The sequence below is a fragment of the Sapajus apella genome, unplaced genomic scaffold (genome assembly GCF_009761245.1).
Source record: "Sapajus apella isolate SASKATOON/1434 unplaced genomic scaffold, GSC_monkey_1.0 scaffold51, whole genome shotgun sequence".
Lineage (NCBI taxonomy): Eukaryota > Metazoa > Chordata > Mammalia > Primates > Cebidae > Sapajus > Sapajus apella.
In genome coordinates, this window is record NW_022436991.1 from 460,218 (window position 1) to 477,452 (window position 17,235).

The 17,235-nt window shown below is 41.1% G+C and overlaps 1 protein-coding gene across 7 annotated transcripts in view; it reads right to left on the reverse strand.

The window, feature by feature from the left end:
* Positions 1-274: 274 nt before the first annotated feature.
* The window catches only part of MRTFB (myocardin related transcription factor B), a 336,737-nt gene continuing 319,776 nt past the window's right edge, over positions 275-17,235 (reverse strand). For all 7 annotated transcript variants that reach the window (XM_032242720.1, XM_032242723.1, XM_032242725.1 and 4 more), the window contains 4 exons: positions 16,786-16,947; positions 16,314-16,451; positions 9,148-9,208; positions 275-6,132 (listed from right to left, as the gene is read on the reverse strand). In XM_032242720.1, the coding sequence (XP_032098611.1) occupies positions 5,597-6,132; positions 9,148-9,208; positions 16,314-16,451; positions 16,786-16,947 (897 nt within the window). In that variant the 3' untranslated portion in view covers positions 275-5,596. The remainder of the gene's footprint in view (positions 6,133-9,147; positions 9,209-16,313; positions 16,452-16,785; positions 16,948-17,235) is intronic.

The following is a 17,235-nucleotide window of genomic DNA, read 5'->3' on the forward strand; positions in this document are numbered from 1 at the left end:
TGACATATTTCTAACTTTCATTGTGGAAGAAAGAAACTGACTTTGGTGTAAATCTTGACATGTTCAAGTTCGGCTCGTACCTGTGGGTTTCTATTTTGGATCTCGTGGTCCTGGATCAGGGGGAGGGTGATAAGTTCACAGGCTTTGCCTGGTGGCTTTCCTTTGTGAGTTGTGTGCTAAAGGTCAGTGTCTCCCTCCAAATCCGCTCCCGATCCACACTCCACAACAGCTCCACCAACCCACAGGGAGTTGTCTTTCTTCTGCACGGCAGGAATCATAATACATCAAAATGTTTTTTATTTGAGACACAAAAATGCAAAATTGCTGAGATATCAAACATTTCCCGATCAGCTACAATACTGCCACTATGTACAAAATATCTGATGATAAATGTGCACACATATAAAAATACAGTATGCATTACCTATGTACAGTACATGTGCAAAATGTATGGCATTCAAACATGATATGGAATTGATTTCAGGGGTGCAAACAGCAAATACAAAGGCATCATGGTTTTTCTTTTAAAAAAAACAACATAAAGGCAATACATGAATGGACCCCCGATTGCCATAATTTTTCGTTTATTAAACTAGTGCTTCAATAAGCAGGGCTCTGTAGATTGGTATCTTTCTCCTTTTTTTCATAAAGTGAGATGCTAAGACATAATGTGACAATGAAAATAAGAAGAGAAACACCTATCACATTGCATTTCTATTGCAAGCAAGAAAAGAAGAAAACTCATTTCTACATAGAAAAAAAACTATTACTACTGAATGTTATTCTTAAACCAACAAAACAACTCTATACTATTTTACATGAAAACAATAGAGAAATATCTACATCTTTGTGAAAATTATAACCTTAAATGGATAATACCTTTTTGGGACTGATTTTTGAGATCTCATGAGTCTCAAATTTTAAACAAAAGTGCCTCCTTTTGGCAAATACTTGGCAATGCCTTTGGTTCCTTTAAAGCAAGTTTGCATTACTATTGGTTACTTGAGGTCAACTACTTTTGGTATATACTAAACCCTTTCCTAAATGCTTCCTCTTCCTACCAAATTAGCAAGATTCTTTACAGCATCACATAGAGAGGTAATTGTTATGAGTTTCAGTGATTCTATAAACTTTGTTAAAGCTTTGTCTTAGTAGTTGGCATAAAGCTCTGTTAAACACTATGGATGTGATGATATCTCCGATAACATATTTTATTTGATTCCCAACAGCACCTTGTAGATCCAAGATTGCCATCTTGTTGTCACAAAACTGTGACATGACAGAGCAAAGTGTCTGCATGGCGGATAAGAGCTCTTCTGTAAACATATGCAGCTTTTCGAATTATAGGCCTTCCATGAAAGATTTCAGGTAGAAATCCTTTGTAATGATGTGTTTCCTTGGATACTGCAAGAAAGGGCAAATGCGGAAAAAACACGGACCTGCTTACTGCCATGCAGACAGAGTCACTTTACAAATAAAAAGGTAGCTCAGAGAGACTGCTGAATGAGCAAGTTATTGAAAGTTTGAACCAGGAAAAAAAAAAAGACTATATCTTAGTTGTTTTCCAGTTTTGACTGAAATCACTTAAAAGATGAGTTGAAATGCAGTTAGGATGCTCTCCAGATACACACTGATGCACCTGTAAGCTATGTTCCTTGAAACACCTCATCTTCCAGTTAAGGTGCTTCGATGATTTTGAGCTAATTTTTTGTGGCCTCTAGGGCGGTGGGATGGGTATCCTCTTGTCAGCATTCAACATTCATGTTTATAGTAATGGATAGTGAAAAATGGAGAGTTATTTGTGAATTTAGTTAAACTGACGTGTTGCTCTGCTGGTGGACGGTAAATAGCTGTTCTCTTTAAATTTCTCTAAAAAGTGCCCAGTGGCACCATGAGCTCCCCACCCGAGTGACAGCCAGAACTCCTCTGAGGCTAGCACCGGGCGGGCACACGGAAGCTGATGAGGATGTATACTGCAATGTGGGCTTCTCACAAATATTTTAAACCCTGCCAAAGTGCTTTACCACTTCTCTAAGGCCAAGTCCATTTGAGGACAGTAAAGGGACTATCCCGTCACTTGTGGGGACAGCTTTTGGTCAACTGCTACGGCTGATTTCAGCCTGGGAATTCTGAAAGGACTCTGAAAAAATGCTGCCTGGAATGATCTGGGGTTGAGGGGTCCAGGAAGCCTGAGTCAGCTCTGGTGACAAATAGGTAGTACGCTCTTGAGCCATCACTCAGTGTGTGCTGACTGCAGAGTTCAGAGGCGCTATCTCATTACTATGACTTTGCCTGCCATAGGCAGTGGCTTGCAGGCACCACCACCCTGCCTTTGCCACTCTTTCTAAACAGCACTGAAAGCCAAAAAGTGTCAGTTACATGGATCACAGAACCATGTGGCTTTTAAAAAGAAAATTTAAATAAGATCTTTTTAGAATTACAAAAATATTCATATGAAACAAACACATTATTATCTAAGCAAGAAATTCCACGAATTCAGAATACATCTCTGTACAAATATGTGGCAAATACTATACAGTAGATTGCACATTTCAGGAAAAACACTAGAACGTGAACCACTAACACTGTGCTAAGAGGTTTCCTAGTAGACACTTTGCTGAAATGTACAAAATAACCATGTACCCCTAGACTTTCAAAGACTTTACAGAGGTTTTGGTATAACTTTTTAAATTCATCCTGCCCCCAGTAGGGGGATCTGATAGCTATATACAGCAGAAAGGTAAGGCTGATACTACTGTGTTTTGAGAACATGTAGGGAAGTAAGACCAGGGATGTGAGACAATCAGTTTTTTGGAGTTAGTTATTTTCTTGGCAATATGTTACTCTGCAATATGATACACAACAGTACTACTGCTAAACTATACACGTGCATAATGTAAATTCAACTGGCAATTTTGACTTGTGCTGTAATGGCTGTGAACTAACTTAAACAACAACCAGCCGTCTTTAGCTAACATTGACTCTGTCATTGCATTCACCGCCATGTGCAGTGAGTCAGGTCAGAGGGGCCTTGTTTACACAGTATCATCTTTGGTCATGTCACATGAGTGTGAGCACATAGTGTCTCCTCACTCTAACCTGGAACATGTAGTGGAGATCCTGGAGAGCACCACTTGTGTCACAGGTGCCTGGATGGTGACTCACGGAAGGAAAGGAGGGCCAAGCAGAATGGAGCAAGTGGGGTGCCTTGCAGAACTGACGCTTTGCCTTCTTAAAAATGGAATACTGGTATGTAAATGTTTAAACACATATGTGAAGTGGGCAAGTTAGCAATTCATAGTCAAAAGAGAGCAGGCTGAGATAGTATTTTGTGCACTGGACAGTGTATTTTTGGAGAGCAACCTTCCCGTGGCATGTTTCAAACCCTGTTTTAAAAAGCAATAAAGGGACCCAAGAGCTAGAAAACTATGTACACAATTCAGGATTATGGAAATATAAAGTTATTCAATGAGAGTCAATGGCACTAGTGTTCGGTTATCTCCTACAGTCCTACTGATATTTGGTGCTCATTTAATAAGCCATTCAAATCTGAATGAAGAAGATGCTCAGAGTCTAAGTATGGACCTGATAAAGCCAGCCAGACACCCTCAGCAAAAAACCTGTGGCCAAGAACTGTAGGAAAAATACTTTGCCAAGTAAATAGCCTGGCCCTGGAGACAGGCCCCTCTCAATGGAACTGAGTTGAGGATTCACAGAACATCTAGTGTGGTAAACTCTTGTAGGGCTTGGTCAAATGATGGTGTTCTGGTTAACAGAGAGTTACTGTATCCCATGTGTTGGTTTACCAATTTCTGAACACTTAAACTATTCATCACAGACTACACTGAACACAGTGGCCTCTGCCTTGAACCGTTTGGAAGGCACACGAGCACTGTTAGTGCCTTTGAGTCAGGAAGTGCCAGTGAGCAGAGAGCTCTAGTGTGCTCACGCTGGAAAAGCAGACTAAAATTTATAAAAATTTATAAACCACGCACACACAAACACACACACAAATCGGAAATAAGATCAGCTCTTAGGCAAAACACAAAACCAGAAATGATGCACAAATTCTTTTCAAATAACGGGCCAGGCTGCCTCTTGCATGTCAGTATGGAACATTTACCGTATTGTGACCCAGGGGAACCAACCTGCCCCGAGGGTTTACGCAAGGGTGAGGTGGAGAGCACAACATGATTATTTAAGAGAAGCCTTCATGCTCTTTTGGTAGATTTGTTTTTTTGTTTAGTTATTTACATTTTGTCATATGCCTAAATGACTAGCTTGAAATAATCCTGTCATAGTTGGCATTTTAGAAAATTCTTAAGAAATGACTTAACAAATATGTAATAATTTTTTTTCTATATATAAAAAAACTAATAAAACCTCCAGTTTTTCAATCTTAGGCTTGACAATACAGTGAGAGCTCTGGTAGAACATCCAGTTACAAGCCTGTAAAATGATAACCAGGGATTAGTGACAGAAGAAAGAGGGCCAGGGCAGGGACCTGGAGGCCCACCTCATGGCAGTCTGACCTATACTCATCATGGGAATGTCTGGGTAGATGACAGACCTTCCCCTTACCTTTCATTCTTCTAACTCACCAGCTCAGAAAGATATTTCATGCTAAAGCCTTTTCTTGGTTCTCTGAGATGGGTCTGGTTACCTGAAAGTTAGTCAGCAATTCTTTAAAAACAGAAATACATGTGGCTCAAGTACTCTAGAAATATTCGAGCTATTAAAAAAGTAGGACCTTGGATACCCATTTCCTTACCCCAATGTAGGCTGTACAAATCACAATGTCAGCATACATACAAATGTCTAATAATATACATTGAAGTCAATCTAACCAACCCAGAGGGTTGCTAAATAATTTTCAGTGTTAATCAGTATACCTGGACTTCTGACGGTACTTTGTAATATCTTCTGATTATGGTGAAAAATCTTCCATTTAAATTTAAATTTGGAAATACAAAGTAAGATTCCAAAAATAGCAAAATAAACTACAACACCAAAAAAACAACATAGGTTTCTGAATAGAACCAAAAGTCTTCAGCCGGAAGCTGTCACTGAACTGGCCAGGGCTCTCCACTGCCTTTGACCCCTGTTGTGTCTCGGGCCTGGCTCTGGCCATCTCTAGGAAGTACCAAGTGCAGTGACCTCTCACCTCCGCCACATCGGCCTTAATTTTTGAGTGGAGCTGTCTGCCTTTTATTTAGGGTCTTAAAGAGACCAGAGAGATTTAAATGTAGTTAATTACCAGAATCCTACAACATCACTGTGCTGCATACATTACTTTTGTTTGCATCTAACGGTACTTTTCATTCTTTACTGAAGTCTGACGAAACAGATGAGTCTTCTTTGACTAGCGTGTTTTTCAGAAGGCCCTGTGCTATGTTAAATTGTAGAAATTCACTACTGAACACAATGAAATGTTTTCAAACTTGGGTTCCAGGCTATGACCTTTCACCTATTCTTTCTGTGACAACATATTTTAATTGCAACAATGCAACTATGGATCTGTCTCTAAAAACTGACCTTTTAGAATCTTCTTCATGTTCTTAAACCTCATCAACTCTGAGACAAGAAATCTATGACGTTAGTCCCATGGTAGTGGTAGGTCCTGTGGGTCTAGAAAGTCGGCAGAGAACATGCTCGGTGCAGCGGTGCTGAGAGGAGTGAGTCCCGAAGAGGAGTTGGGCATGGTAATGTCCAACCACTCCATGTTGTCCAAGTTTGAGTCTGACAGGTCAAGAGACAGACAGGGAGTACCTGCAGCAAACTGGGTCTCAGAAGTCTCCATGGGCGAGTGTGAATGGTCCAGCACACCTGAGTGACTGAGCAGATCATTCTGGAGGTCCTCGATCAGAGAGTAGGGCTCTCTGTCTTCACTGCTGCTTTGTAGTGGAACAATTTCATTGGCTGAGGGTAAAGTTCCATCTAAGAAAGCTTCTAGTTGGTTCTCTAAGCTGGCAGATAAACTGCTCATAGGTTCTAAAGATATAGGTGGTGCCATTTGGACTTGGGGTGGTGGCCGGGACACCACTGTATTCACTGGCATTGTGGTGATACTGGCTGTCACTGGTCTCATTTTGGAAATAGGAGAAGGCTCTTCTTTTATGGGGAGGGAGATCTCTGTGCAAAATAATTGAAGTAATTAGTATCTAAAGATTTACTGCTATTTAAAAATTAATTACTAGGACAGTTACTTTACTATTACATGATTCCTTCTATGCATGTCCATCTTAGAGGTAGGAAGAGAATGCTATTGGTCAGGTACAATCCTTGATAACCTTTAGGATGATGGATCATTTTTGTTAAATAGATAAACATGTTTATTACAATCTTTTTTTATTGTAAATTTAGTCAGCAGACCATCCAAGGCCAGTTTATTACATTCTGATATGCTTTAAATTCTTTTCAGTAAGACTAAGTATTAAAAGCATTTATATCACAGTAGATATGTTATTTTGTCTTTGAGTTCTTATTTTGTCATTTAAAATTTTAAGACAGAGCTCAGACCATTCTATGAATCTATAGCAGCAGGATACTCTAAATGTTGAAATGTACATCCTGAGTTTGTGCAGAGACCTGAAGTATATCCTCAGTGTTATGAAAGAGGTAATTATATTTTTTACTTTTTTTTTTTAACATTACAGTTGGAATGGGTACCCAATTTAGCCATGGGCGTTCTGTGTAAAGTTCTGAAAAGATGCAATGGCATCTGAATTTCTCAATTAAAGCTAACACATGATTCCTTAAACCTTTTTCTTTAATGTGACATAGATCACTTGCTTATTTCTTTCACTTTTTGGTCTTGTTTTCTGAATTTATGGGAAATGTCTTCATAAGCACCAATTATGTGTTATTCCTTGCCAGATCGAGTACCAAATTAACAGACCATCTTTTATAAATACTGGTGTTCAGTTAACTACATACATTAGAATAAAGGATCTTTTTCCCCGACGGGGAGCCAAATTAAAAAAAAAAGAGAATAAAGGATCTTCTAAAATTTTATGAGGATATGATTGGTTTCATTTATATGCAAATACACTAGGAAAAATAAATTTAACAAGAGCTCTAAAAGCTCAGTGACTGGTATGTGTCAACTCTGTGTACTACATTTGTTTTTGAAGGGTTTATGTTACTTTTAATATCAGTAGTCATCTCTAAAATTGTTTTGAAAGCTTTAGGTGTAATCTAGTCTTTTTTCTTTTTTTTGAGATGGAGTCTTGCACTGTTGCCCAGGCTGGCTGGAGTGCAATAGCACAATCTAAGCTCACTGAAGCTGCCACCTCCTGGGTTTTAGTGATTCTCCTGGGTTTCACTGATTGTCCTGCCTCTCGGCTTCCTGAGTAGCTGGATTACAGGTGCCCTCCAACATGCCCAGCTAATTTTTTTATTTTCTGTTTCACCATGTTGGCCACGCTGGTCTTGAACTCTTGACCTCAGGTGATTGCCTGCCTTGGCCTCCCAAAGTGCTGGGATTATAGGCATGACACTGTGCCTGGCCCTAAGTAACTAGTCTTGCAACTAACTATATGAAACTTGGTTCTCGTTATTACTGGTATTAGTAGACAATAAGATGTAATAATATACTTACTGGATACTTTGTCATAAGAAAAATCATCCTATTTAGAAAGTATCTCAATTGTTTGTATCACATTTTAACTTCCAAGTTTAAGGTCCCTGCTACCACACCTGGATAATTTTTGTATTTTAGTAGAGACGGGGTTTCAACATGTTGGCCAGGCTGGTCTTGAACTTCTGACTTCAAGTGATCCACTGCCTTGGCCTCCCAAAGTGCTGGGATTACAGGTGTGAGCCACTGAGCTTGGCCAGCTTACATTATTTTTGTAAGGCCAATACAGTTCTTAGCAAAAAGATCCGTAGTCAAATATCAATTCTCTATGTCAACGTCAACTTCAGTACCAAATAATACCTGCTACAAATGGAGAACTTTAGATCACTATTTGAAAATTCAAATAAAACTCCTTTCATCAGGGTAATTTTAAGACTACTCAAATATGCAAATACTACTCAGGAATGTTTTTTAAACAGTGATTTTTATAGTTATTTTTAAAGATACGTAAGCTGAGGCAACAATAATCCTTGCTTTTTTGGGGGGCTAATGTCCCTTTTTAATAAAGAAGATATAACTCTAAGATTTCATGTTATATTGTAGAAAATGCTTTGGCATTGACTTTGAATTTTAATGAAAATACTGGAGCCCATGCTAGGTAGCTCGATGTCACATCATTAATGTTTTATTGGAATGTTTTAATACCATTACAATGACATATCCATGGAACAAGTTTTGAGGTTTTTCAGCATGGAATTTAAAGCTGGTTCTACTTTGCTATTTGGTCTTTGTTTTTAGCAGGCATCTATCCGTGGATAAATCTTGCATTGTCTTATTCTTTTAAGCTCTCACAGTTCACTGCAGCCTTGACCTCCTGGGCTCAAGCAATCTTCCTATATCAGACTCCCTAGTAGCTGAAACCCCATGGGTGTGCAACCATGCCCTGTTAATTGTTTTTTTTTTTTTTTTTTGAGACGGAGTTTCACTCTTGTTACCCAGGCTGGAGTGCAATGGTGCGATCTCGGCTCACCGCAACCTCCGCCTCCTGGGTTCAGGCAATTCTCCTGCCTCAGCCTCCTGAGTAGCTGGGATTACAGGCACGAGCCACCATGCCCAGCTAATTTTTTGTATTTTTAGTAGAGACGGGGTTTCACCATGTTGACCAGGATGGTCTCGATCTCTTGACCTCGTGATCCACCCGCCTCGGCCTCCCAAAGTGCTGGGATTACAGGCTTGAGCCACCGCGCCCGGCCCAGCCCTGTTAATTGTTTAAGTTTTTTGTAGAGATGAGGTCTCATTAAGCTGCTCAGGCTGGTATTGAACTCCTGGGCTGAAGTGGTCCTCCAGCCTCAGACTCCTAAAGTGCTGGGATTATGCATCTGAGCCACTGCACCTGGCCATAAGTTCTTTTAATAGCCTAAATTTAACAGGTATTAAAACAATACATTCAGTTAGAAGAACATGTTTCTCAGTATCTAAAGATAAGCTATGAGTGCTTAAGAAAAACTCTGATGTACTTGTGTTAAGAGATGACTTCCTGTGAGGATCTGATTTGACTTTTGACTTACCTCCACTCTTAATGAGGATATCAAAGAGGTCATCCATCTGTTGACTGTGTGCGTTGGAAATCTACAATGAAGGAGAGTACAAAGTAAGTTTCTTTCATATAAACGTGGAAGCATTATACAATCAGGAGTCCTAAGGGACTTTCTAGACAATTTAGTTCTAATTGATCATGTGATAATTTTGAAAACACTGAGGTCACCTGAGAAGCCATTTCCGAAGATGTACAGCTGGTAAGCTGACACAGCAAGAACAGGGCTAGTTAGTACCGAGCTCCACTCACTTCTATACTTGCCTTTCTTTTCTATCATTGAATTGCATTTTGAGAGGCCTCTAATACCTTATTTTACAAGTGTCTTTATTCTTTTGTATTTAGGTAAAAAATCTGTATAAAGGTGATCACATAACATATATTTTTTCAGCTCTTACTGAGATTTACCTGACATACAATAAGCTGCACTTACATAAAGTATATAATTTGATATGTTTTGACATATAAATATACCATGAAAACATCAACAAAATCAAGATAATGAGCATATCCATCGCTCCTAAAGTTTTCTCATCCCCTCATCCCTTGGCAACCCCCAGATCTGCTTGCTTTCACTATGGATTAATTTTATATGAACGGATTCATACTGTGTGTACTTTTTTGGTGGTAGGGGGAGGACTACAGTCTTTGACTCAACATAATTATTCTGAGATTTTTCCGTCTTGGAGAGTGTACCTTAGGAATAGTTCATTCTTTTTTTTTAATTGCTGAGTAGTATTGCATTGTATGGAAATATAGCAGTTTGTTTATTCATTCACTTGTGGATGGACATTTGGGTTCCCAATTTTTGGCTTTTACAAAAAGTTACTGTGAATATTTCTGTACAGGTCCTTGTATAGACGTGTGTTTTCTTTTCTCGTGGGTAATTACCTAGGAGTGAAATGAGTGGATCACGGGATAGGTGTAGGTTTAACTTTTTAAGAAATGGTCAAACTGTTTTCCAATGTGACTTTTATTTACATTCCCACCCAGAGTACATGGTATAAGATTTCGAGTTGTTCTACATTCTCACCAATACTTTGTAGAGTCACTCTTTTCAGTTTCAGATATTCCATTAGGTGTGCAGTAGTATTGCACTGGGGTTTTAATTTGCATTCCTTAATGACTAATGATGTTGAGCATCTTTTCAAGTGCTTATTTGCCATCCATTTATCTTCTTGGGGAAAATGTCTGTTCAAATATGGCTACTGCAGATTTCTGCTTGCTGTTTGCATGGCAGATCTTTTTCCAACCATTTACTTTCAATGTGTCTTTCTATTTAAAGCATGCCTCTTGTAGATACATGCATTAGTTACCTATTGATAAAAAGTATTGCAAAACTTAGTGGCTTAAAATTATTATGTCACAGTTTTGTGAGTCTCAGGAATGGTTCTGATGGGTGGTTCTGGCTTGGGGTCTTTCATGAGACTGCAGCTACCGTCAACTCTAGGTGTCGGTGGGGAATGTCTTTGACTGGCAAGTTAGTGCTGGCAGTTGATGGGAGGCCTCAGTGCCCCTTGATGTGAGCCTCTCCAGATGGCAGCTGATGTGTCCACATAGCATGACAGCTTGCTTTTCCAGAGTGAGCAATCCAGGGAAGAGCAAGGCAGAAGGAGCATGCCTTTTATGACCTAGTCGCTGGAGTCACACACCATCACCTCTGCCAATTCTGTTGGTTAGAAGTAGGTTGCTAGGCTGGGCGCGGTGGCTGACACAGCACTGTGGTAATCACAGCACTTGGGCAGGCTGAGGTGGGTGGATCACAAGGTCAAAAAATCAAGATCAGCCTGGCCAAGATGGTGAAACCCTGTCTGTACTAAAAACACAAAAATTAGCCAGGCATGGTGGCAGGTGCCTGTGATCCCAGCTACTTAGGAGGCTGAGGCAGGAGTTGCAGAGGTTGCAGTGAGCCAAGATTGTGCCACTGCACTCCAGGCTAGATGACAGAGTGAGACTCTGCCTTTAAAAAAAAAAAAAAAAAAAAAAAGGCCGGGCGCAGTGGCTCACGCCTATAATCCCAGCACTTTGGGAGGCCCGGCGCGGTGGCTCACGAGGTCAAGAGATCGAGACCATCCCGGTCAACATAGTGAAACCCCGTCTCTACTAAAAATACAAAAATTAGCTGGGCATGGTGGCGCACGCCTGTAGTCCCAGCTACTTGGGAGGCTGAGGCAGGAGAATTGCTTGAACCCAGGAGACGGAGGTTATGGTGAGCTGAGATCACGCCACTGCCCTCCAGCCTGGGTAACAAGAGCGAAACTCCGTAAAAAAAAAAAAAAAAAAAAAAAAAAAAGGTGAGTTGCTAAATCCAACCCAGGGAGAAATGTGACAGAATTTGCAGATACATCTTAAAACCGCATATAGTTGAGTCTGACTTCTTTTAGCCATTCTGACAATTTTTGCATTATGTGTTGTAATTATTGACATGGTTAGGTTTATTATTTTGTATTTGTCTTTTATTCATCCTGTCTTTATTTTTGTTTTGTTGTTATCCTGTTTTTCTTTCCTGTCCTTAAAACAAATTGGACATTTTTGTATTCTAATTTTTCTTTTCTTTTTTAGAGTTTTGCTTTGTCACCCAGGCTGGAGTGCAGTGATGCAATCTAGGCTCACTGCAGCCTCAACTTCCTGGGATCAAGTGATAGTCCTGCCTCAGCTTCCCAAGTAGCTGGACTACATGTGTGCACAACCACACCCGGCTAATCTGTCTTTTTTTGTATAGATGGGGTTTCATCATTTTGCCCAAGCTGGTCTTAAACTCCTAGGTTCATGTGATCCTTCCACTTTGGCCTCCCAAAGTATTGAGATTGTAGGTATGAGAAAACATGCCAGATCTTTTCATTATTTTTTTGTTTTTTAAAGCTATCCTATATTTTTAAAATTGTTACCAAAGATATGTAATACATATCCTTAACTTCTCATAGGCTACTTAATGTTGTACGTTGAATAAAACACAGCTCCTGCAACCATACAGATCCACTTATTCGCTCCCCCACCCTTTATTAATTATTGTAAGTATTGTCCACACATGCTATAAGCTCCTCAAGACAATGTTATCTTTGGTGATGAATTAACTCAATTTTTCTTTATCTGAAAACATCTTTATTTCACTTTCATTCTTTTTTTTGAGACGGAGTTTCGCTCTTGTTACCCAGGCTGGAGTGCAATGGCGCGATCTCGGCTCACCGCAACCTCCGCCTCCTGGGTTCAGGCAATTCTCCTGCCCCAGCCCCCTGAGTAGCTGGGATTACAGGCACGTGCCACCATGCCCAGCTAATTTTTTGTATTTTTAGTAGAGACGGGGTTTCACCATGTTGACCAGGATGGTCTCGATCTCTTGACCTCGTGATCCACCCGCCTCGGCCTCCCAAAGTGCTGGGATTACAGGCTTGAGCCAGCGCGCCCGGCCTCATTCTTAAGGTTTCCTTTTACATCACTGAGGATAGTGGATATAGTTTAACTTGATACAGAATTCTGGGTTGACAATCGCTTCCACTTCCTCCCCCCTAAAAACTTTTAAACATGCTGTTGGACTCTTTACCAGTTTCCATAGCTTTTGATGAAAGGTTGGGATTAATCAAATAGTTGTTTGCTCTGTGTGTAATGTGTTTTTTTCTTGATGCATTTAAGATTTTCTGTTTGTTCAACAATTTGATCTGATTTATCCAACTTATCAGGCATCTCAAAGCTATACATTTGTCTTTCATCATATTTGTGAAAATTGCAGCCATTGTTTCTTCAAATACTTGCTTCTCCAGTACTTTTTTCTCCTTCTGGGACTTGTTTTCTGCCTAGGCTAGACTGTTTGTTTGAATTACATAACAGGGTTCTTAGGCTTTGGGAGGCCGAGGTGGGTGAATCACGAGGTCAGGAGTTCGAGACCTGACAGGCCAACATGGTGAAACCCCATCTCTACTAAAAATACAAAAAGTTAGCTGGGTGTAGTGGTGGGCACCTGTCATCCCAGCTACCCGGGAAGCTGAAGCAGGAGAATAGCTTGAATCCCGGATGTGGAGACTGCATTAAGCCGAGATTGCACCACTGCACTCCAGCCTGGATGAGAGTGAGACTTTGTCTAAAAAAAAAAAAAAAAAAACCCAAAAAACAAAGACTTTTCCCCACTCTGTTACTCAGATTAGGTAAGTTATGCTCTATCTTCAGTTTCATGACATTTTTTCCTCTGCCATCTCCATTCTGCTAAACTTATTTATATTATTTTTTCATTTCAGATATTGTACTTTTTTTAGGTCTTGAATTTCCATTTAGTTCTCCTAAAAACCATTTCTATATCTGTATGGATCCCTTTTCATTTATTACAAACATACTTCCTTTTACATCATTGAGGATGGTTGTAACAGTAGTTGCTTTGAAATCCTTGCCTGCAAATTCTAACATCTAGATGAGCTTAGGATTGGTCTCAGCCTTTTTCCTTTGAGAATAGTTTACATTTTCCTGATTTTTTGTGTGATGCATGTAATGGATAAATGTTATGGATGTTAAATTGTGACAACTGTGAATTCTGCTATTATTCTCAGATGAATGGTTTCTATTGTTTTAGCAAGCTATTAACTTGGTTAGACGGAAACTTCAAAATCTTTCTTGGGTAGATGTTCCAATCTCACTTTAGATCTTTTGTCTTCAACTGAGCTGCTATGTGTCTATTCCATGCCTGTATGGCTTAGGAGTCAGCCAGAGATGTGGGCACACAGAATTTGGGGATCTTCTCTCTAGCTTTTTCCCTCTGGTTGCTCTCAATTCAGTTCTCTGGATTCCCAGACCGTAAAGACCAAGGCTTTTCCACCAGTAACCCTGCCACTTAGCTTGATCCCAGAGTAAAAGCAGCAAAGAGAGGGACCTCAGGCCACATCACTCTCTTGAGTGTGGATTCCCCACCAGATACTGACTGCTGCTATTTACTGTTCAATGCCTTCAGGTAGTTAGTTGCTTTTTGTGTCATGATCAAGATAAATAGCTATTATCTGTGGGAAGACTGAACTGGTAGGGCCTTACTTACCCAGTAGTGGAATTGGGAGTCTGAGTAAACATACTTAAAGGAAGTTTAGTGCTAAATGGCATATAAGGAGGTCTTCCAGGTGGCTGCTCATTTGAATAATCAAAAACCAGTATGTAGAACCTGTCTCCTTCAGTGTATGAACAGGAACCCAGAGACATGTAAATACCAGGTATTCCAGTCAGCTGTCTTAGGTTACAGGGGAAGGTTCATTAAGTAAGCAGGACTTATGAAGGATGGGTGCTATCTCTTCTTTTTTCTTAAAAACTGCATTTAAGCTCTTGGGAACTCCCTTCATCTCTGCTGCCCTGTGAAGAAAATACATGTCATTTCGGAATGGACCATGAGGGAGCGCAGTGTAGTCCAGCACTGCCTATTTTACTTATTATAGCAAACGTTTGAACCTATCTTTGAAATCGGACTTTTCCCTCATAGACAAGGGCCTTTGCTGAGTCTGTAACTAAAGGGACTTCTTACAACTCTAAGTTAGTTCCCTCAGTACTCGTGAATACAAAGAAGCGTGTGGTAGTTTCCACGTCCTCCAAGAGGGAGTCCTCCATGGGCCCTTAATATTCCTGCATGTCCTTGGTGGGGGGTGGGGGGGGCAAACTGACACTGGACACTGTCCCCTGGACTGAGCAGCTTCTGCAGATGGTCACTCAGGCAACCAAGGGGGTCAAGGCAGCATAGGCATGACTGATACTCCCTGGGTGAGGGACTGGCTTGTTTGTTGCTTGCTAGAAAAAAGCACCCAGCCCTTGGCCACGTTCCTTAGGTGCAGCTTGACCCACTGCATGCACAGCCACCATGTGGCCCCAACAAATTACCCCCTGCAACACAGGAGCGGGGGAACTGGCACAACTGCGCTGATGCTCCTGTTGTTTGCTGTGGGTAATAAACAGTTCCGCTCAGATACTATCTCTTGGTGTCCACCTTTAGCACCCCTGGAGTGGCATCAGGGCCACTCCTTGTACCCTCTATGAGGCTGGGGTTCTCCTGTGAATGTAAGGTTAGTTTTAAGCTTTGACAGAAAGCTTTAGAGAGGCAGGGAGATTAGAGGAGTATTTAGGGTAATGTGTGACAAGTACGGTTGTGACTAGGTACCTATCATGGACCATATGCTTTTACAAATAGGAACCCTAACTTCTTCCATTGCTTGGTCTAGTTGGGGCTATTTCTGTTTTATCAGTGAAATGAGGAAGGCTCAGAGGCCACATGGTCACCATGTGGGTATTATGTGTGGTGAAACCAGGAGAACCTCAGCTCTGTTCCCCTCCAGTGCATTCGCTCAGTGTATGAGCACAGTCATTTGGATGGGCTGGCCTGTTGGGAGCAGAGATTGCTAGAGACCAGAGAGAGATGAAGCAGGACCAAGTCAATTTAGGTGCTAGTGGCTTTGAATGTCAGCCAGGTGGAAGAGTGATACCATGTGTCACTTTGATGCTGGCGTGACACATGGTGGCTTTAGAAAAGAAGGGACCTGTACAAAATATGTGTTTTGGTCATAATCACATCTATCCCTAACATGACTGATGTCCTTACCCCAAAGGAAAAGTTAAGAGGCAAACCCTGATGGGGACGGTGGCTCACGCCTGTAATCCCAGCACTTTGGGAGGCTGAGGCTGGTGGATCATGAGGTCAGGAGTTTGAGACCAGCCTGGCCAATAAGATGAAATCTTGTCTCTACTAAAAATACAAAAAATTAGCTGGGTGCAGTGGTGGGTGCATGTAATCCCACCCACTCGAGAGGCTGAGACAGAAGAATCACTTGAAACTGGGAGGCGGAGGTGGCAGTAAGCCAAGATGGTGCCATTGCACTCCAGCCTGGGTGACAGAGTGAGACTCAGTCTCAAAAAAAAAAAAAAAAGTTTTGAAGGTACAAACAGTAAATTGCTGAATAAATAGTAAATGCAGTTATACTGCTGCTGAAAGCAAATGTTTAGGGTCTTCATGATAAATGACATTTTGATTTTAAATAACCATGTAAAATACAAGGCTCCAGGCCATTATTTTTGTATTTCTATTGAGGCAAGTCAGTTTCAGACAAGGGATTCTGTATAGGTCTGCTTGAGATTGACGGTGAGCACATCCACTGTAGCCTTAGGCACGGTGACCCTGCCCTCACTTACCTCTGGCAGGGGGACCTGTGCACTGCGTGTCTGCTTGATGGCCTCCTCATAGCGGGGGGGATCTTTCGTCTTGGCCACTGGGCTCCCAAATAGAGAGTGCTGGACAACAAATTGCTGGGGTGGCGGGGGTGAACTAGGCTGTGTCAAATAAAGGAGGAGCACGTATTACCTCTTGGCAACAAACCCTCTTTCCCTGGCTAGACTTGGCTCTGCTGTTCACTGTGTAGTGGCCAAATTAGCAGGTTCTTTTAAGCACCTGTGAGGCTGACAGCATTGGTGGCCACCTCATGTGGGAAGGATCATCTTCACTGTAATAAGAGCTGAGCTCCTCCTTCACAAGTTACCATCACTGTATTTTCAACAATGTTATCCCATTAATACTGATAGTCACTCGAAGCCCAAAGCACTAGGGTTTGGAATGATTTTATGTTCCTGTAGCACTGTCATTGATGCACAAGCCTCACAGGGTTACCTTGCTGGGTGTGTTAGGTCCATTTTGCAGAGATGGAAGCGGAGCATTTCTGGATTGAAGAATGCTGTTGGAGGCTTTATTAATAAAGGGCTGCTGGACTGCTGAAGCAGGATGTTTCTGATATGGAAGAACTGTATTTGATGATGCTGAGTTGGTGAAAACCTGTAATGAATAAATATTTCTCTATTAATTTGTTCTTTGGCTTTTCCTAATGGAGTAAAGAAAACCATGTTTTACAGCAGAGGTGAGCAAACTTCTATAAAGGGCCACTAAGTATATAGTTTATGATTTGTGGGCTACCTGAGCTCTGTTGTTACTACTTGGCTCTGCCATGACGACCTGAAAGCAGCCACAGACAGTACACACATAAATGGGTGTGGCTGTGTGCCAATAAAACTTGACCCACACAAACAGGTGGTGGGTTGTATTTGGCCTATAGACCAGGGTCTG